The sequence below is a fragment of the Cavia porcellus genome, unplaced genomic scaffold (genome assembly GCF_034190915.1).
Source record: "Cavia porcellus strain 051 isolate PalLab524CR breed Dunkin Hartley unplaced genomic scaffold, mCavPor4.1 scaffold_13, whole genome shotgun sequence".
Taxonomy (NCBI): Eukaryota; Metazoa; Chordata; class Mammalia; order Rodentia; family Caviidae; genus Cavia; species Cavia porcellus.
Window position 1 is genome coordinate 31,254,157 of NW_026947496.1, and position 21,001 is coordinate 31,275,157.

At 49.5% G+C, this 21,001-nt stretch overlaps 1 protein-coding gene across 1 annotated transcript in view; it reads right to left on the bottom strand.

Annotated features, from left to right (window-relative positions):
- Window positions 1–2,934: 2,934 nt before the first annotated feature.
- The window catches only part of Pgbd5 (piggyBac transposable element derived 5), a 57,657-nt gene continuing 39,590 nt past the window's right edge, over window positions 2,935–21,001 (bottom strand). The window contains exons 3-7 of the mRNA XM_003473488.5: window positions 14,849–14,983; window positions 9,598–9,778; window positions 7,702–7,899; window positions 5,674–5,779; window positions 2,935–4,546 (exon numbers count right to left, since the gene is read on the bottom strand). Coding sequence (XP_003473536.1) covers window positions 4,351–4,546; window positions 5,674–5,779; window positions 7,702–7,899; window positions 9,598–9,778; window positions 14,849–14,983 — 816 coding nt within the window. The 3' untranslated portion in view covers window positions 2,935–4,350. The remainder of the gene's footprint in view (window positions 4,547–5,673; window positions 5,780–7,701; window positions 7,900–9,597; window positions 9,779–14,848; window positions 14,984–21,001) is intronic.

Genomic DNA, 21,001 nt, shown 5'->3' on the forward strand with positions numbered 1-21,001 from the left:
ACGAACTGAAAACTAAGATGGGGAAAAAGTGATTAGAAAGCTAAAGTCTCACTCCCCAATTCCTGAACGTAGACCATTCTGTATCTATTCAGAGGTGGAAACTGAGACACAGAAGGACCAACAGGGCAGGACTGCAAGCACCCACAGGAAGGTGTCTGTGCAGGACCTCAGGGCGCTCCTGGCCCGGCTCCACGCTCCAAATATTGCTCAGAGCAAGTGAGGTCCCCTCCATTTCTGTTTTCATCTCCAAATCTATATACAACTAGCAAGCTTCCAAATACCTAGAGATTTAAAAAAACAAATTTTTACATGTTGTAGCCAGCAAAGACAAGATTACTTTACAACCAAACACATTCTAGTGGTTTCCTCTCTTTACAGTGACTTGGTGTACCCGGGAGGGCAGGTTTTGAACATGCTTCCCGCTTCGGGTAAGGGGAGGAGGAAGTGGTCTCACTAGGCAGCTACCAGCCTGCTTCAGACAGTAGCCAAGTCACCCCACGGAGCTCAGAGTGGGAAACGTGGCTGGACTCGGGGACAGGGCACATGTGCACTGATGACTGAAGGACCAACGGCTGCCATGGGCTGCTGCCCAGCCAGAGGGCACCTGGCGAGTCTGTGTGCTAGTTTTGTGGCAACAGCCCAAGTTCCACCTTGGAACCTGATGCTTTTGTCTCTTATTGGAAGACTGATGAGAAAAGGTTATCAGCTTTGAAAGAGACCTACAGGAAGCCACACAGGAAGATGAGTGATAACAGGGTGAAAAGCAGGAAACTGAGGCAGTGTTCCAGGCAGTGTTAGGAAGGCAGGCAAGGCTGCAGAGATGCCCCAGGGCTGTAATGTTACTGGGTTGGGTTCTTATTCAGGCTCTTAATGTCCTCAACAATCAGGCAAGACACTTGAGCAGCAATAGACCAGTGATTTGAAAGAAAAAACAATCTACAGTCCACACAGTGGGTGCAGGGCAGGACTCCTGCCAGTGTGCAGTTTGACTGAGCCCCTCCAAGGTTTTTGACCTTTTATGGCCCTGAGAGGAGCAGTCTCAGCTTCCAAAGCTCATGGCTGGGGGAAGGGGGGTGTCCTGCTTAGTCAGTGACACGGTATTAGAGTGGCCAAGGGTTGCAGAAGGCCACTAGGTATGAGCCTGGGGACTTACTGTGTATAAAGGAAATTACTTGGTTACTTTCCCTCATTGTATTGAGTGCTGGGCATCCTGGTCCTGGGCTAATGTTTAACTCAGAAGGAGGATCTAATCCCAGAAAGTGAGCTCCAAAGATGGCCAGCCCCTCTTCTTTCTCTAGCCTTATGCTTAGCTTCCTCCTGCCTCTGTAACAGAAGCGGTGTCTCTGGACAGAGGTCTTTACACAGCAGGCAGTCGGGGCACTTTCCTGGTCACTGTAGCAGGCTCCTTTGGTCCTCTGATCACGCCAGGCCTGGCTTACTGAGACTGGAGGAGCCCATGTGGGAGGGCAGAGTTCCAACACGGAGCTGGTACAAGGGTCAAGGCACTCAGAGCCTCAATGTGGTATGGAGCAGAGGGTTGCTTGGCCCAGACCTCAGGTCCCTCTGACAACTCCAGAGCTGGACTCCCTGTGGCTATGAGGTGGAATTAGTCCGGGATGCTCAGCAAGGGGCTCCTCCCTATCCTAAACTCTGAGCTCAGCTTCAGCTTCAGCAGTTATTGAACCAGAAACACACACCCCTCTGTGGAGGATGAGAAAAGCACCCAAGGGAAGGGACTCTGAACTCACAGTGACTGGTGACCCGTCCTCTCACAGCCCAGGACAGCAGTGGCTGCTGTGGGAGGGTGCAGCCTGGTGCAGGCAGCCTGGGTGCCACAGATCTCCCCCTGCCTGTCCACAGGGAGAGAGTGCAGCCCCCCGGGGTCCTCTGAGTCACACAGGCTTTGCCCATCAGCGTTTCAGACACTGTGCCCAGCAACAGAAAGCTGATTCACACAGGGCCTTTCCTGGTCACCAGGGGTAGCCAGTGTCCACCTCAGGGCCACTGAGGCTGCTTGACAAGCAGTTTCTAAGTCAGGTCCTGAGTCTTCCTAATCCATAACACACCATTTTGAAACAGACTCTCCACACACACTCCCACCCCACCCCCACCCCCTACACCTTATGACTGAGTCCGCTCAGCCTCCCTGCAGGCCCAAAGTGCTTCCCCTTATCAACAGGAAATCGGGTCTCAGAGCCAGAAGAGGCACCACCTTCTGTGACCAGTCTCCAGCTGCCCTGGAGTACAACGTCTCCTGTCAACTGAGAAGACACACAACACATGAAGGACAGCTGACGGCAGGAGAAGGCTGGCCTGCAGGTTCCTCAGAGGGGTGGGCACCGAAATGTCTACACGGTCCTCCCTTCGGCAGAGGGAATGTTTGCGGACTCCAGTGGGTACCCCAAACCATGGGTGGTACCAAACCCTGTAGGTACATACCTCAGACAAAGTATAACTTATGAATTAGGTACAGTAAAGGATGATGATAAAACAGGACAGTTATAATAATATACTATAATAAAAGCTGTTTAAAACTTAGGAATTAGGGGCTGGGGATTTAGCTCAGCGGCATAAGCACCTGCCTTGCAAGCAGGCAGTCCTGAGATCGATCCCCGGTACCGATAAAAAAGGAAAAAGACTAAATAAATAAATAAATAAATAAAACAAACTTAGGAACTGTTTATTTCTGGAGTTTTCTATGTACTATTTTTAGATTGCAGCTGACCTCAGATAACTGGAACTGTGGATGGGGCTGCTGTCCTCCCCAAATGACCACTGTCACCAGCTGTGCTGCTCAGCATCACCACTTAGCTAAACTTCTCATAAACAGCTCAGGGGTCCTCGGTACCCAGAATGCAGGCACCAGACTGTACAGGACAGTGGCTTGTGTTTTTGTCTAAGGCCTTTTAAACAAATCCACATATCAACAAAGAATCAACATCTAAATAGACTTTTATTTTTATTTAACTTATTTGGACAGGAAACAAAATTCATCAGCTTTCATTAGTCTCCCGAAGTATTGGAAACACATGAACTCAGAAATAGTGGACCTTGTAGAAAAGCATCACAAATTAAAAATATATTTCTCCATGTGGTAAAAGTGCTTTCAACCCAATTAAAGGGCACGGCGAGGGTGTTTTGAAACACAATCTAAAATTTGGCCTACAATCCGTGGCATCGAATTCAAACCACAGGGTGGGGACAGTCGCCGTGACCAGGTGGGGAGTGACGCGGAGCTGGGAGCATGCTGCCGGCACCACTGAGGGAACCACGCGTGAACAAGGAGAACCATCCCAAGCCTGAGTAGAATAGATTCTGCATTTGTAGAAATGAGGTGGTTACGTAAACAGGGTTGGAGGGGGATCAGGTAATTCAGAAGCCCCTCATTCTTGCTGTGGGACAGTCAGGCCTCTCAACTGCCTGCAGGAGAGCTGGGAAGCGCCCAGGTCTAGGGAGATCCCCTTGCCCATGCTGGGGTCAAATCACACCTAACCTAGGATGTGACCACAAGGCCGGTGCTCTCCAAGGCCGGCGGCACCTCTCAGAGCAGCAGAGGCTGCCAGGGTCACTGCACGGACAGGATTATTAGCAGAGGGTCCTCTGGAGAGAACTGTGTGTTTCAGCAATGCTACATAGTTTTTCAAAACAAGTAACTCTGCCAACAACGACAACTGTGACAAAGCTCATGGCCTGCAACCATGGTGTCCTGGGAGCCAGTGGCCCTTCTCACCTGCGGCAGGCACAGACACAGACTGTGGTCATGCAAGGGACAGTGAGGGGTGCAGGCAGGAGAGGGGTCACCTCCCTGTTACAGTAGACCTTAAGCAACAGTAAGAAAATAACCTGAAGATATATTTAAAAATAAAAAACACCATCACCCTTCACGGCAATCCTGGTGGCTCCCTCTCACCGCCACCCCCACAGAGGACAGGAACAAATGCTCGCCATCCCATCTCTGTGTTTTAATGGCACCGGTTGTGTTTCTTCTTCCAAGAGACCACTAAGCTGCTGGCAGGAGGGGAGTATGGGAAACTCCCTCCTCCCTGACACACCTGCACCGTCCCTGTTTGTCCCCAGCTCCGTGTGCACCTGCATGACCTTGAATGTGTCACCCTGTGAGACAGGTGATCTCAGAATGCCAGGCTGGTCCTCTGGTGATGCCTTCTGTGGCCACAGCCCTCTCTCTGTTCACCTGCACAGTAATCCACAGGCTCCGTGGGTGTCTGAAGAGCCACAGGGCACTTGTGAAGGAACACGCTCTTCACACATGAGGTCTCTGGTGGCAGGCGACAATGACAGCGGGCTCCCTCCTCTTCCTCCTCCTCCTGCCATGCCTGGGCCTGCCTGGCCTCAGGGAGCTGGTGACACATCCTCTAGGCCCAGGAGCTCCCTGACAAGTCTCTCCCCGAACTGCGCTCGGCTATACCTGCTGACATGGTAGGCATCTGACATCTTGTACAGGATGTAGGCATTATTGACGGCAATGCTGATGGCAAACCAGAACACCTGCTGCCAGGTCTTGTTGGGTTTGTGAGAGATGAAGTACCTGTGAATAAGGGGCCAAGATGGAGGGCCACGGTTCACGCACCTGGAGGAATGCCCAGAGGCCCAGGACCCAGCCACAGGACTGTCACAGGCTCTCCTGGAGGCGGTGGTGGGGATCGGGACTAGGGTAGGGTGGGGTGGCAACCTGAGGCTGTCACATTGAATTCTAGACAGTAAAACAACACCTCTCAAGAAATCAGAATGGACGTGGGCACTGTGAAGCTGGACAGCGATGCAAGTCTCCTGGGCTAGCCCACAGCATGGCCAGCCCTACAGCCCCGTGCTTCCCAATCCATGAACACTCGGCCAGTGCTCTTCCCCATTCCGCAGCTTGGACCTACAAGTCACTTCTTCCGAAGTGCACCCTCACTGCCCCTCTGCCCTCCAGACCTTCCAGACACTGTCTCAGCACACTGTGTTCATTCTCCACCCATGTGTTCATCTCTGTGCCCCATTATATGGTGCTTGAAAGCCAGAATCCTCCATACTCCACCATGCCCAGCACAGGGAGGCATGCACAGTTTCTCTGTAACAACCTGTGGAAATAGCCAGGACCAGGCATGGAGCATCTGGCTCATGTCCCCAGCATGTGGCTTTCCTCTGCAGATAGGTGAAAGTGTGCAGAGAGAACCCGGCCCTGCTTCTCCCTCCCTAGCTCGAAAAAGGCAGGAGATGTGGGTTCCGCTCAAGGAGCCGGGCAGACACCCTGGCTCCACTACAGTCTTCCCCTGGGTTCTAGAGACACTGTGGTGATGCTCTGTGGATGCTCTGCCACATGCACTAAGTGTGTCCTGTGTCTACAGACTGCTATATTCTCACCACAGCCCACACCAGGTCTTAGGCATTTGTATTTGAAAGAACTAAAGAATTATAGAAAAGGCCCTGGGTTGGTGCCTCAGAGGCTGTAGGTACTAGGGGAGAGGGGGCCAGGGGGACATGACTGCACAAAGAGGGGACACCTGGGCAGTGGGTGAGAGAGGAGGCCACAGGCTTCAGAGGTGAGCAGTGCAGGCCAAGCCCAGGATTCCGTGAGCCTCAGCAACTAGAACTCAAATGGAAGAAGCTACTGACCATCTCCACCGCCCCTGCTATGACGCACCACCCTCTTCCAAACACCTGTGCACTTACTTGCTATACTTGTCATCGTATCTGCAGATGTAGCTGAGGTGGGCAGCAAAGGCCTCTACGGCCAGGGGACAGGGGATCTCTCCACTCCTCCTCTTAATGATGACACCTGCAGGAAGACAGCACTCAGTCCTTCTGCCTGCTCTCAACCGCTCTGCGAACACAACTGCAGCCCCTCACAGTGATGAGGAGAGGGGTGAAGAACAACCAATACCCAAGATCTCCAAAGGGCAAGGAGATGTCAAGGCGAAGTGAGCGCCTAGTGTCTGCCACAGAGACTCTGCCTCAAGTCATGGGTATCACGGGTGCAGGGACGATGACAGACTCAAAGGCAGCTCCAAGTGGCGTGGGTAGGGAGCTGCCTGACCAGGCCTGGAAGTACAGAAAGGTGACTCAAGACAACTCCTACTCAGCGAGGCTGGAAGAAGGAAGAGCATGGAACTGCACACCAGGTGACGTCAGGAGGATGGGAGCTGCCTCTGGCTGCCTCCCCCAGAGCTGCGATCCAGACTCAGAAGAGCAGGAATCTCACCTGCTTCATGTTCTCAGGACTCCTGGGGCCCTGGGGAAAGGGATGGAGGGCACCCTTTATACTGTCCACTGCTCCGACTCTCCAGTATTCTTTCCTCTGCATGATCCACAAGTTCCACCTGGGTGCCTGAAAGCTACAAGGGGACCGATCACCCCCATTGCTGTGCTGCCCAAGCTACTGCTGGCCAGCCAATTTAGGCCTGCTGGGTCACTGTCTCTGCTTTTATGGGCCCCACAGGAGGCATTCATCCCTATAGCTATGTCCTTCCCCCACATGCCAGTTTTTCATATATTACAAGGAATCTGCAGGATTATGAAAGTGGATAAGGCCAAATTAAAAAGGTCATCCATCAAAAGCTCATAGGCATCTTTACCTGGGGCCAGACCCATGCTGCCCCTCAAATGTCACAAGGGACAGGTGAGGAGTTGAGCAAGGACAGACCTGCATGCAAAGTTGAGCTGGGATCTTTCTTTTTCCCTAGAAGTAGTGGCACTTCACAGGAAGGACCTGGGAGAAACAGGGGTATGCAGTGTCCCCACAGCTTTCAAGAGCCCAGGTGCACAGCTACCTTGTACACATCTGACTCACAGATTCACACGGCCAGAGAGCCCCAGTACTCGCAGCTGGAAGTCCTGTTCCCAGCTGCACTCAGACCCCAAGCACATTGGTGGACATGCAGCCACCACTATGCAAGTCTAAGTGACGGATCAGGATGCTGTACGGCCTGTGGGCACTATTTGGCCTCAGCACAAACACGGACTATTGACACCATGAGGGCAGAGTCATCAACAGTTGCCTTTGCAGGAATAAAAACTTTACATTAAAACATAGCCATGGTGACAACAAAAGGAAACAAATGCAGAAAAAAAAAAATCTCTCTATGACTGTCCTACAGTAAATAGCACAGCCTGGAGGCAACAGGACTTCAGAAACTTAACAGTGCCCCTATCCGTTGACCCTGCCTGCTGCTTTTAGATTCACCCAAAGATTCATGTGTGAAGTCACTCAACACACCATTATACATATCAGAAAAACAACCATGCACGAATAATGACCCAAATGGATGACAGGCATTAGGAAGTAAGAAGAAAATGTTCAAATGGGAAGGGGAACAAGGGAGGCAGGAGAGGTTCCTTTAAATGTGAAACTCTGGCTAATGAGTCCTTTATTGTGAACAGATTTCCAATAGGCAGCCAACACAGGCAGGTGCCTGGCTTCTTAGGAAGCATGAGAGGTGGTAAGGGTGGTAACTTAAACCCCCTCAGAGAAGACATTTTGCAACATCTTGGATGATAAGGAGATCTTTGAAATTACCACACCATGTGTACAAGCCTACAGATCCCATAGTCTGGGCTCAGGAACCTCCTCCACGCCACACAGAGGTGGCAGTCAGTGACCCAGCCAGTATCCCATGAATTTTGCATAAGCTTCGAACTGCCTGGCACTTGTGCTTTAGGGGCTCAGAGTCCCCCGGGGACCCCAGCCCAGCCCAAACTCACCTTGCTGCACTGGAGAATAGGCATTGGTCAGGAAGCGGAAGTGGCCCTTGTTGTACCAGCAGATCAGGGACATATTTCCCTTCGTCTTGATCTGGTGCTGGCCACGGGCAGGGGGTGTGGCTGGGCTGGCCAGCATGGATGCTGGGAGGCCTGTACAGTCGCTCTTCCGGGGGCTGAGCAGACCGCAGCAGTAGATCCCTGAGGGGAAATGCAGTCACACTCACGCTGTCATAGAGCCCAGGAACCCCAACTCCACATACCAAAGAGGGAGAGACAGGACACAGGCCCTCAGGGAGCCCTCAGAAGACAGCTGAAGTTGGGTCTCCTCCTGATATCACCCCCAGGCTTTTACATGTCCTGAGACTATGGGAAAAGCCATGACGCAGCAGCGGACCAGCTATACCAAAAGCAATCTCATCAAAGGGGCCCACCTGTGCTCAGCACCATGCCAAGCACAGCATTCTACATGCACCAGAAACTTCCCCACTTGGTAAGTTATCACACACTCAGACAAGAGGAATGAAGCTCAAGGGCAAAAACCTGGGTCACAACTGCAGGGCAAACACGGAGTGCCTCACTGGGGCATAGACACAAGCCTAGATCATCCAGTTGGTCCTGGGGTGGGCACAGCTGTCCCTGACCCTTGGTGAGGGCACACTGACAGGGAACTACCTCCCCCATCACTGCAGACAGAGCCTATGTGTGGCAGAGCTCAGTAACCAGATGCTTCTAAAATAGGCAACGAGATCTTTTTTATCTGTTACCTAACTTCTCTTGAAAAAAATCCAAATTCTGCATCTCATTACCTTCTTCTAGAGGATGATTCCCTCCCTGGTCTCCTAACTTCCTGAGCTAGGAAAGTCCTTTCCTCTCTGCTCCTAGGAGAAGGACATGGCCTTTGGGGAGACAGCCCCAGTGGCCCAGGTCACCCCCAGGGCCTCCATATGCTCCATCAACCTCACCCAGGCACATCCTGAGCCAGCTTTGCACATTACCCAGAGTTCTGGCTCAGGCTGATGGTGCATCAGGGAGCACCTATCACACACAGAAGTCAGCAGGGGCTGCCATGCATGCATCACCTCTGTGGCTTAAGGGCAGGGACAGTGGCCCTGGCTTTCCCCACTGGCTTGGCAGCAGAACCCTATTCTTCAATGTGACTGCTTCAGCAGTGGTGGGGCCAGTCTCCACAGCTCTTCCTTCTAGCCCATCACGTTGCTTGGTTGGGGTCAACACAAACTGTCGAGCCCTGTGGGCATGGGCTGCACAGATGAGTCAGATGCAGCCCTGCTACAAGAAGCAGAGACCAGCTGCTTCCCCACCTTGCTGCATCTGAGGCCTCCGCAACCTGAGAGGGGCTAGTATTAAGGCTGTACCTGCTGTATGGCTGCAGAAAAGATCTGTGCCCGAGTGGCTGCTGTATTAGCATGGTGCTTTGCGTGCTTCCCGGAGAAGATGAGATCTCAGCCTGACTGCAGGATGGCTAAGGGCAGCATGCTTGCCCTGGGATGCTAGCCAGGAAATCTCCCCTAGGAAGCTCGTCTGCTACAGCACTGGGACTGCCCAACCTTTGTGACAAGGGGCCTGGCATCTAAGCCCAGAGGATCTGAGACCTCCTGGAGGCCACTAGCTCGTTCCCTGTCTAAACACTTCTCATCTGCCAAGGAAGAGGTCACGATGCCCACAGCCATACAGAAAAAGATACACAAAACAGTGTCCAGAACACCAAGCCAAACTTAGTGCCAGTGCATCCCTGAAATTGTGGCCAGAACTCATACATTTTGAAGTCACCAGGACCCCTTGTTGCCTGGTACCCTATGGTCTATGGTCATTACACTCTGCACCACCACCCTCCACCAACCCTGGCAGTGGGCCACACTGGCACCCTGCATAACAAACCTTGCTTTTCAAACTCTTCAAACAATGTCAGGCTGGTGATGCTGGGCCCTGTGAAGATGATGTAGTTCTTGCCAGCTGCATCTCGGCACAGGCTCCTGGCCACCATGCTGTGGAGCTGGGGCTTGCTCTTTAGTGCATCCAGCCCATCGGGGCCCCCACCTTCCTTCAAGTGGACATAAATCTGTAGGGAGACACACGGAGTCAGCACACACCCAGCAGCCAGGAGCCCAGAGCTGGGAAAAGTGGGCCTCTGTCCTCAGGGTGGGAGCAGTCCCCCAAGTCACCTTACACCCAATCAGCTGATGACTCAGTGAGATGCTTCTGTGTGAAAGGTCAGGATGGAGAAGAAATAGGCCAAGCAGCCACAAGCACCAAGCCTGGCAGTCGAGGTCAATACAAATCCACTAGCAATCCTGAACTGTGAGGGTCCCTTACGTTTACCATGGGTCAGTGATAACAAACTTCTTAGAGCTTTCAATGATACAAGCAGCCCACTGCAGCATGCTTACCATAAGGTTCACCATCTCTGCTACAGATAAAGGTAAAGGCTGATCTGCTAGCTAGGTACGACAGGGTGAAAATCAGCTCTTGCCCGAGGCCAAGGCTGCCAGTAGGATGTGCTACATTTAGCATGAAGTCCTCTGTCTACTCTGTGCTCATCTCCAAAGTGGGGGCAGAGTGGAGAATAGCTTGAAGAATAGCAAGTTCCAGCCTAGCTAAGGCAACTTAGCCACTTAGCTAGACCAAAAACACATCCGGGATGTAGCTCATGCAAAGGCCTTATCTTCTATTCCCAGCACAGGAAAAAAAAGGTCTGACCCTGTCTGTGACTGAAGCCATGAACTCTTCCAGGAGGTCCTGGGTAGCATCCTCCCCTATGGAGAACAAAGCTGCTTCTCTGGAATGTTCAGGGTCTCCATGGGGAGCTCTCAGTTCTATTGATACAGGAATATTAGGACCTCTAATCATGATATAATGTAAATATTATAACTTTAACCTGTTAGATGTCTGATACACTAAATTTGTGTTCTCTAAAATGGAAGATGAATTTTAAAGAACAGTGAAGGTTAAGAAAAGGAAATATTTATTGAGGGGGACAAATATGCTCTTGAGGGGAGAGAGGGGACCCAAAATTGGTTGTCAAGGACCTCATTTCTCATCGGAAGTTTTACAGAGCACAAACACATGGGTATAATGTGGGTTATAGATACAAGCAATCAACAAGATTGTAAGTACAATAAGATTATATGCTTAGGTGATACTGATCCAATGGGGAAGCAGGTCATGTAGCAAGTGTACTTGGAAAGAACAAAGAACTTTTTAGGAAGTGATGGGTTCCCCTTGCAATAATTAACACACACAGCCAGGTTTGTCATTTAGGTTTCTGTGCACTGGTTTTTTTGTTTTGTTTTGTTTTTTATTCCCATAACAACTCAGGAGCTTATGGAGTCTCATCTGTCAATCTCAGCAAGGCTCAAGTGCTTTTCTGCTTAGGGACACAAAGATGAGATTGGAGTATGCCCCAAGTTCCTGTCTGGTGCCTGGAATCCTCTGGTACATTTGGGTCATTTCCTATATTTGTAGGCCTGAGATTCCTGTTTCTACCAGTCAACTTCTTGGCTCCCTGGGCCTCCTACATTCCTCTCCAGAAGGCCCTTTCACCTTTAGACCAGCAGTGGTTCCTGTTTATCAAGTGAGGGCCTTTCTATTCTGTATCTTCTCTGCCAGGAAAAGGGCTCACCTGGCCAGACCAGGCCTGCCATGACAATTTCCCTCTAACTAGTTTAGAACCATAATCCATTTGCCAATCACACTCCCTTCATGAATACATCTCAGTGGGAGATTCTCAGTTGGGAGAATCACTGGGAAGTGTGTGTGCATGGGGCAAGAGGAGTGTGTCTCAGAATTCACGCTCTTTGAGTGGGCATTCTGCACACCCACAGATCTCAAGGTCATAATGATAACAGAGCAGTCCCCCTCCAACCAAAGCCAGCAAGATGGGGATGACATAACTTTACTCCTGGAAACAGACAGAAGTCAATTTTCATATGGACCAACAGTGAACCCCATCTTCCCAACCCAAACAGTGTCAGCGAGGATCCAGGAATGAGCATGGAACACAGAGTCAATTGGGGATATGGAAATTTTTGCAAGAAAATCTGCACTATCGGTTGGAAACCTTGAAGTGCAGCCATTATGGAAAACAGTAAAGAGGTACACTGACAGAGACACCCATCAACTACCCATCAACAGAGCGAAAGGAAGTGTGTATACAATGGAAAACCATTCAGCCTTAAGAGGAAAATCCCATCATTTACAGCAACAACCTGGAGGATGTTAAGTACAATAAGCCAGGCACAGAAACACAGGTACTGTATGACCTCACTTATATACGAAATCATAGAAGCAGAGAGTAGAATGGTGGTTAGCAAAGCCCTGGTGGGGGAGTGTTGAGATGTTGGCTATAGGGTTTAAAATTTCAGTCGGATAAAAGCAGTAAGCACAATACAGTAACAAAGGCTGATGATAATGGATCAGGTTCCAGAAAACTGCCATGAGATTGTAAGAGTTCTCACACATTGTTAACATGTTAATTAACAATCTCGCCACTTCATAATATACACATATTTCAGAATGTCACACTGGACACAACAAATTTATGCAGTTGTCAATTATAAATATTTTAAAATGTTAAAAATTATTCATTCAATTTTACTCATGATTTACACTTTGAGGAATTCAACCCAAGGTAGTAGTCAGAAATGTACTAATGGGTTTACATGTTTAACATCACGTCCATGGAAGTGTTTCTGTAATAGCAAAAAAAAATTAACAACAACCTAATTAAACTACATTAGCGGAGCCTGATTGTACGTGTGGGTATAATAGAATATAGTATACTTCTTTAAAACATAGAAAATATATTTAACAACAGAAAATGCTTACAAAAATATCCTTGTGTAAGTGAAGTAGCCAGGATTCTCAATATGTGTTTGTTTAGACAGATATGCTAATGATGTCCTCAGTTGGCTAGTTTTACGTAATATATTTATGGGAATTATAGATAGTCTGGAGTTTTCATGCTTTGATGCTAGTACAATTTAATCAGAAAAGACACTGAATGTCGTAAGAGGATTTCCTATCAGCATGAACCTGCACGTCTGGGATCGAAGGTCTGCTCTTGCCTGACACTACATTCAGCACCGTCTGGGGCCTCTTGCTCCCCTGCAGCCACGTGTTTTTCCAAACATCAGTGAGCAGCTGAGAGCTCTGGCCCTCAGATAAGATGTGGAGGACTATGTGGTCACAAGACCATGTGAGATCCTCAGCTGGCTTTGCCCACACAGGCTCAGCAGACTCCTCAGGAGGAGTGGACATGGACACAGCAGCTGTCACAGGGGAGGGGGCACTGAGTGACAGGCACTGTTTCCTTCAGGAAACCAGAAGGCACAGCCAGGAGGTTGTCTGGCTAGTTGGCTAGTTGGCAGCAGCCAGAGTCCACAAGTCCTGAGCCTGAGGCATTTGTCACTATACAGCAATGAGCTTTTAAAGTGAATATAAAACAGAATCCACACTCAAAAAGTAATTAAAAAACAGTAATCTGAAAAATCTCAGCCTAAGGGCATGACTGAGTTACAGGGGCTGGGAAAATCCAATTCTGCAAGGACTCTACCTTGTAGGGGTTGCCTCCCTGTGTCTGCTGTCCCCAAACCCTACTGGTCTCAGCTGGTATCACTGACTTCAGCAGTACTATGGGGGACAACAGGACTTCTCCATGGACAAGCGAGCATCCATGTAGCCTCATCCCCACCATGCAGTGCTGCCTCATTCCATCCAGATGAAAGGCGGTGACCTGAGACAGTGGCATCATGGAACCACAAGCATTTTCTTACTCTACAACAGCCCCCCACATACGGCACCAATACGCATGCCATCCCTGACGGGTGCAACTCCTCGTCTGAGCTTGATTCCTAGTTTGAGCCCTGCCTGGGCAACTTAGCAAGACTCTGTCTCAGAATACACAAATGTAAAAGGATGGGGATGAGCTCAGTGCAAAGATCCTGGGTTCAACCTCCACTAGTACATGTACATGTATGTACAAACACACACACACACACACACACACACACACACACACAAACACAAATTGTAAGATGTCTTCCCAGGCACACCAGCATCATACTGATAGTCTCACTAGCACACAGTGACAGGTTCCTCTGGGTAGGTCAGGGTGGGGTCTGCAAAGACATTTTCCAGCCTGCAGTCTGAGCAGGGTCAAACATGTTTAGGGCAGGAAATGTACCTTTCGACATCAAACTTGTCATTTTTCCTGAGAAGTTTTTATTGTTTCTATGATTTATTAATTTTTAAATATACAGATTTAAAAATAGGAAAGCAAGCTTATTGATACACAGGTCTGTACTTTGCCCAGGGCAAACTGATACTACCTGTTACTAATGCTGCCTGTTCCACACCAATGTTATGATAGGAAGAACCCTGGGAGGCCACACAGCAATGCCTCAGGGAATGCTCACACCCCAAAACATCACACAGCCTTACTTCTGTGATGCCCCAGACCTTTAGAGACAGGGCTTCATCCATCCTTCCCCAGCTCCTCTAGAGAACATGGGCCAGCTGCAAATACTGATGGGCCCAGAGGCCATCCAGAGGTACCAGCTGACAATGCTCCCTTGGCTGCCAGTAACTGACACCCTCTACCCTGAGGAAAAGAGCAGGAGAATCCCTTCCCATGCTCCATCCTGACTCCTGGCCCTGCATTAGTGCACAGCATGTTTGGGAATGTAAGACTGGTGACATGGCTGCATGTGAGGAGCCAGGGCAGGTGCAGGTGAAGCAACTGTTGGAAAACAGTACAAAAGTGGGCCACCTACCCTCTTAGAGGATCGCAGACAAGGGTGGAGGTGTCAGTCTCCTGGAATGCCCATGGGACAGTCACTCACAAGTCAGAAAATGCAAAAGTGTCCATGCTCAAGAGAAAGAGGTGACCATATGGGTGTTGAACCAAGAGGGAGCAGCTCTCATCCATCAGTCTATGGGGTTGAGCCAATTTATCTGAAGGGTTGGACTACACAGGAGGATGTGCAGAGACAGGACGGTCACCCTTACCTCAGGTAGAGGGAGCAGTCAGCCCTGCCTCAGTGAGTGGCCTTAAAAGATGAGAGAATCTGATCTCAGTCAGCACGGGCCCAGGCCCAGGCCCAGGCCTGACAGCACCCACATCTCTAGTCACCTGGACAATGAAACCGGTGGAGGAGCATTGCCGAACCCACAGGCTGAATTTCCGCTTTTTCCTCTTCCGCAGCTCACGTTCCGTGCATGTGGCGATGAACACAGGGTCCTCGTCGATCAGGGGTTCGTGTAGCACCTACAGGAAAGAAAAGGCAGAGATTCTCATGTGGGGCAGCATGAGATGGGTCTCTGTCTCTAGTGTTCTAGGGAGGACCCAGCAAGAACACAGTGGACCTCTCAGCCCAAGCCCCAATGTATAGCAAGACGTATGGTGATTGTTATTTCTGGGCTAAAGTCCACAGTCCCAACTCCCATATGAAGGAGGGATCTGAAGAAGGATCCCTGGCCTCAGACTGGGCCTAGCCAGCAGAGGGCATCCACCCCTTCCTGGGAAGGAAGCTTCTTCTTTGATGGACAGACAGCCCTACAGCTGAAGCTCTTTTTTTTCTCTGAGTCAACATATACATTTAACTTAAACCCAGATCTGACTTCTGCCCATGAGAAACAAAGGAAAAGCGCACACTTTCTTTCGTTTTGCTGTGGTGCTGGGAAGGAACCCTGGGCCTGGTGCTTGCTAAACTCCTGCTCCACTACTGAGATACCCGGCCTCTTTAGGTCCTCAGCCTACTCCTGCGTACTCACCACTTTTCTCCCGGCTGAGAGTCCTCAGACCAACTTGGCTCATGGATAGCCCATCTCTGTGGCCACTTCTCTCTCCTGCAGTGCCCTGGGTTCGTGAGATCCCCTAGGCAGGTGAAACTCACCTGGATCACATGCTTATGTGACTTTTTCAATGACAAGATGATAAAGTAAACAGATATGGCATAATGAAATAGACCTGAGAAAGGTAAAAGTTTTAATTCTTCAAGCTAAGCAATTTGGAGAGCTTTCAGGTAAATTTTGATTTATTTTTAAAAAATTAACATTGCAGGCCAGATAAGCACTCTACCACTGAGCTGTACACCAGCTCCTCAGGTAAATCAGAACATGTTACATTCTCCCCTAGTCCTACTACAAAATAATTTATGAATTACAGTGTATATCTATAGTTAACCAAAATAAAGGGCATAGGTAATAATATAATTCCATAAACTCTACACAATGGGACTGGCAAGCCATGAAAGGGTCTGGCTTGCTACCTGTTTTTGCAAATAAAGTCTTCCTGGGCCATCACTGTACTCATGCATTCACATATTGTCTATGGCTGCTTTGGGGCAAACACAGCAGAACTGACAGGACCCAGCAGAGATCACATAAAGTCTAAAGTACTTTTTGATCATTTACAGAAAAAGTTCAAACAAAGGAATCACATGTGGATTTTTGTAATGTAGGCTCTCACTCAGTGTGCTGGGGCCCCACCTGACAGTGTGCATTTCCACCAGGCCCCCTGGGACTGTCCAATCCAGGATGACCAGCACAGCAAAGACAGTGACACCCTGTGATCTGCACTCCCCTGTGCTTCTAGTAATGGTGTACTGAACTCCAATGTAAAAGGCACTGAGCTGGCACTACTGGGTGTGGGTAGTTTGTTATTGGTTTTCTCCCCTTGGTTTTTCACTCTTGGAAGCCTGGGGACGTCAAGCCCCATCTCTGTCTGTGTCTGCTCATGACAGGGCTAGGAAAGCTGCCTGGTTTCTCACTGTCTTGTCTGTCTCATGACCCCCACAGTGGCTTCTCACTGTACTGAGCTCTGGCTCTTCCCCTGGTTTCTTCTTTATAGCTCTTTGCAGCTTATGAAACACTGAAAGCCCCATTTGAAGCCACTCTAGCAAAACAGGTGACCTATGGTAAGAGCAGAGGGACAGACTGGGAAGAATGCAGGAGCTGCCCACCCTACCCCTGCTCACCTCACTCTCCCCAAGCCGTGCACTTGCCTCACAGGAAGCTGAACCACCTCATCCTTAACCAGCCAATAAATGTGCCTCTTTCTGCTCACTGCAGACACACCCTCAGCAGCAAACTCAGACCTATTCACAGCAAAGCAAAAGGGCCCACAGGAATTGCTGGTTGTCGTGCTGCTTCCCTTTCTTTCTGTAATTAATAGAGTTATGAATGGGTCAGTACTGACCACAGCCCAAAGAAAAACCTCTGATCTCCAGAAACTACATACTAGAGAAACCTTTCTTCTTCTGGGGGGAGAAAACAGACAAGTCTCTATCTTTCAGTGCCAGCTCCCAAATCTCCTCTGTGCACAACAGCTCATCCTGGGGAGCACTGGTGGCAAGGCCATTACTTGCCTATCTATGCAGCCTCTTGAGGATGTTCTCTGATGTCAGGATGTCAACCTGACTGTAAGAAATGTGGTGTCTCCCATTTTCTAGTTGTCTGTTGGTGGGACAGAAAGGCTCCCAAAAGCACCAGGGAGCTAGGCACATCTGTGAGGGGACATGCAGGGGTTTAGTGACAGGTGGGGGTGGTGATGGGGAGCGGGTGCAGAGAAATTCCTGGGACTTGGGAGAGCAGTGGGAAAAAGACCATCCCACAGGTCTCCGAAAACGAAAGTAAGGCCCTCCAAGGAAGCCTGGGATACACAGATGGCCACGGAAGCTTATGGCCAAACCACTGTGTCTCCCTGTACCAGCCAGAGCCAAGAAGTGTTCAGAGAAAAAGAACCATGGCTCCTGGCTTCTCTGGTCAAGGGTCAGGAAAAGTACCCCACACCCTGTCTCCTCCAGGAGACCTGTCTCAGGCAGGCATCTCTGAAACCACAGCCCCAGAAGCCAAGCTCAATGTGACCAATGCTGGTGGCAAGGCAAAGCGCCCCCTGTGAATCCCAAAAAGGATAATATACACCAAGACAGGAAGAGCAGAGCTGCCAACTGGGCAGGAGATGACACAGCCATGAAAAGCCGGTCCTGGTATATACTCAGCCACACTCAGCAGTTCAGGCACCCTCCTTCCCTTTGACTTTCCCAGATCCCATCAATGTGAAGCTGGCTCGACAGGCCTCGGTGACAGAAGACAGACCCTTGGCTCCCCCGTCGTCTCACATCTAGCTATAAGCGGGTATCTAATCCCCATATCCCCGTGCCACTTGCCAACCCTGCCCTGGGGCTAAAGTCAGCCTCTTACAACTGCACCACCAGCTTCTCCAGCTCTGGCTTTCTGCTTGTGTAGTAAAGCATAAGATACCAGTGAGAGGTGCTGTCATCCCTGCTCCAAAGCCTTCCCAAGGCTTCAGCCCTTGTGGCTTCTAGGTGCTTCCTACCTCAAGGGCTTCATCTCCTCCTGAGTTTCCCTAACCCTGATCATGCCTTTGCATTAACAATCTTCAACTCCCTTCTAACATTTCATATGTATTTTCCTGCTGGGATCTGGCCAACCCACAATGTCGCTGTGTAGAAAACAGTAGGGGAGAAAAAAATAAGTAACAGCAGAAATAAAGACCAAAAACAACAACACCACCAACAAACATACAAAGTTTTTTTTAAAAAAAAGTACAGGGAAAAATGAACAGGATCGGGGAGCCACTCCCAAATGGAGCCTCATCCACTCAGAAGCAGTGGAGAGAAACTGAGCACAGAGTAAAAGGATGATTCCCTGCTGCCCCCAGCTCTGCCTGTCAGTCAATGGACTGAGCAGTGCAGAGTGGCTTCTGGGGACATCTGTCCCCACAGCTACAGTTTAGCTGCTGCCTGCTGCAGGCTCAGGAGGGTTGCCTATGATGACAGCTGAGAGGGACAAGCTCACAGTCCTTGGGGCTGCAGAAGGCCTTGCAGGCACCAGGCAATGGAGAGCTGAGACTGCTGTTCTGTGATGCAGAGTCAGTTTAGGATGGTGAGGTTGCCTGTACAGGGAGCCAGTAGGGTCTTTAGGACCCTGCACACCAACCATCCAACTAGCCAGCTGCCACAGAGAGCCTACAGCCTTCTACAGCAGCTCCTGGTCAGCAGACCTCTTTCAGATCCTTGGATCCTACCAACACATCTCTAGTCTGCCTCATTTTCACAAGTTACCCAGGCGTGGTAGGACATACTTGGAATCCCAGCTACTCAGCAGGCTGAGGCAAAAGAACTGCAAGTTCCAGACCAACCTGAGCAACTTAACTAGACCCTATCTCAAAACTAAAAACATTTAAAAGGGCTAGGATGTAGCTTGGTAGTAGTGTACTTGCCTTGCATGTGCAAGGACTTGGGTTCCATCCCACCATGGAAGGAAGGGAAGGGTGGAGGAAGGAGAGAGTCAGGAGGAAAATGGGAGGGAAGACGAAAGAAGTAAAAAAAGGAAAAGAAATCATGTGTTCTGGCTGTAGCTGGTTGTCATGGTTTATGTCTGTGTCCCCCAGGCCTCATGAGTTTGAATTGTGCATTTGTTATTCGTTCATTGTATAGTGCTTGGATTGATGGTGTTAGTGCTACACCCACTTAGGGGTAGAGCTAGGATGTGATGTAATGGCAGGAAAAAGTTTGTCTTGCTCTTTGCCAGTTCCTGTTTGTGTTTGCGGCCACCATGAACTGCAGCCCAGCCATGCTCGCCTGTCTTGGAGCCAACTGAGTGTGGACTGAAACCTCCAAAAACTGTTAAGAAATAAACCTTTCCTTTCCCAACTTAGGCTTCAGGTATTTTGTCTCAGCAACGAGCAAAAAGTAACTAAGATAGAATTTGGTACCAGGAGTGGGGTCATTTGCTGTGACTATATCTGACCATGTTTTTCAAGAGGCTTTGGAAATGGCTTGTGGACAGAATTTGGAAAGGTTCAGACATGTCGCCTGGATGCATAGAGCTGGAGCAGCTTAGGCTGTTCTGTAGAGGAAATTCTGGTCAGAGCTCAACAGACCAGAAGGCTGATAGAAAGCCTGATGATAAAGACCAGGCTTGGGAGGTTTCTGCTGGGAAGAAGGATGTATTGGTTGTTGGGCTCCACATCATGTGTGTTATGGCTTGGCAGAAAGTTTGTCTGCATTTTGCTCCTGCCCAGAGACATTGCCTGAGACTGAGACAAAGGGCAATGGACTGATTAATCTTGAAAAGGAAATTAAAAATCAATCAAACATTGAGGCTGTGGCATGGCTATTGTTGGGGGCTTTCAGCCAGCTTTATGTTTCAAATCAGGAGCAAAGAGCCCAGAAGGATAATGTACAATGCTGTGAGTTTGGCCTGAAGGGAAATTCCAGGAAGGCTGTGGATTGTAAAGACAGAGTTGAGATTTTGATTCCTGAGGAGAAACAGAGAGATAAGAAAGATGGCCCCAGGGCATCCCAGGAAGCGGGTCCCCACCCTGTGCAGCCTCACAGCAAAGGAGAAAAAATTTTCTCAGAGGGAAAAGCTTCAGGGCGCCATGTTCCAGAATGGCGACAGCAGCCACATGAGGTTCCAAAATGGTGGCAACATAGAGAAGCTTTTTCCTCACAATCAGGTAAACAGAGCCCTGCAATCCAGGCAACTGACCCCTACAGCCAAGAGAGAGAAAAGCCTGGCTACTGCTTCAGCTAGCAGCAAACCTTGGCGGCATCCACAAGGTGCTGATTTTAGGTGCAAGGAAAATGCACAAATTCTGAGGGTAAGACGGCTTCCACCTCAATTGCAAAGGGCCTGGGAGGCCAAGCAGTGTGCCCCTGAGAGGGCAATTTGTGAAGATGTAAGTGTGAAGCCAAAGGTGCAGTGGAGACCCCAACCAGGAATGTGGATGTCCAAGGGAAGCTGCAAAAAGCAAGCAGAGAAGATTTAAGAGAAAAGCTTAAAAGTTGAAATCGCCAGAGATGCCCTGAGGGTGGAATCACCCAAGCCTTTTGGAGCTTGCAACCAGATTGCTTCAGATGCTGAGTGTGAAACTCTAGGACCTAATGTTTGCCCTGCTGGATGTTGGACTTGCTTTGTTTCCAATACTTTATATTCCCCTGTTTGTAACTTTTGGAATGGTAATGTTTATCTTGTGCCTTTGCATTTCAGCAATGTTTAATCTTGTTTCATTTGTACAGGGGGTTACAGTTAAGAGTCTGCCATAGATGTTGGATGAGACTTGGGACTTGGACTATTCAGCAATGCTAAAACTGTTAGGACTTTGGCAAGTCTTGGAGGTGACTAAATGTCTTTTGTATAAAGGATGCACATGAGTCCTGGGGGCCAGGGGTGGAATGTCATGGTTTATGTCTGTGTCCCCCAGGCCTCATGAGTCTGAATTGTGCATTCGTTATTTGTTCATTGTATAGTGCTT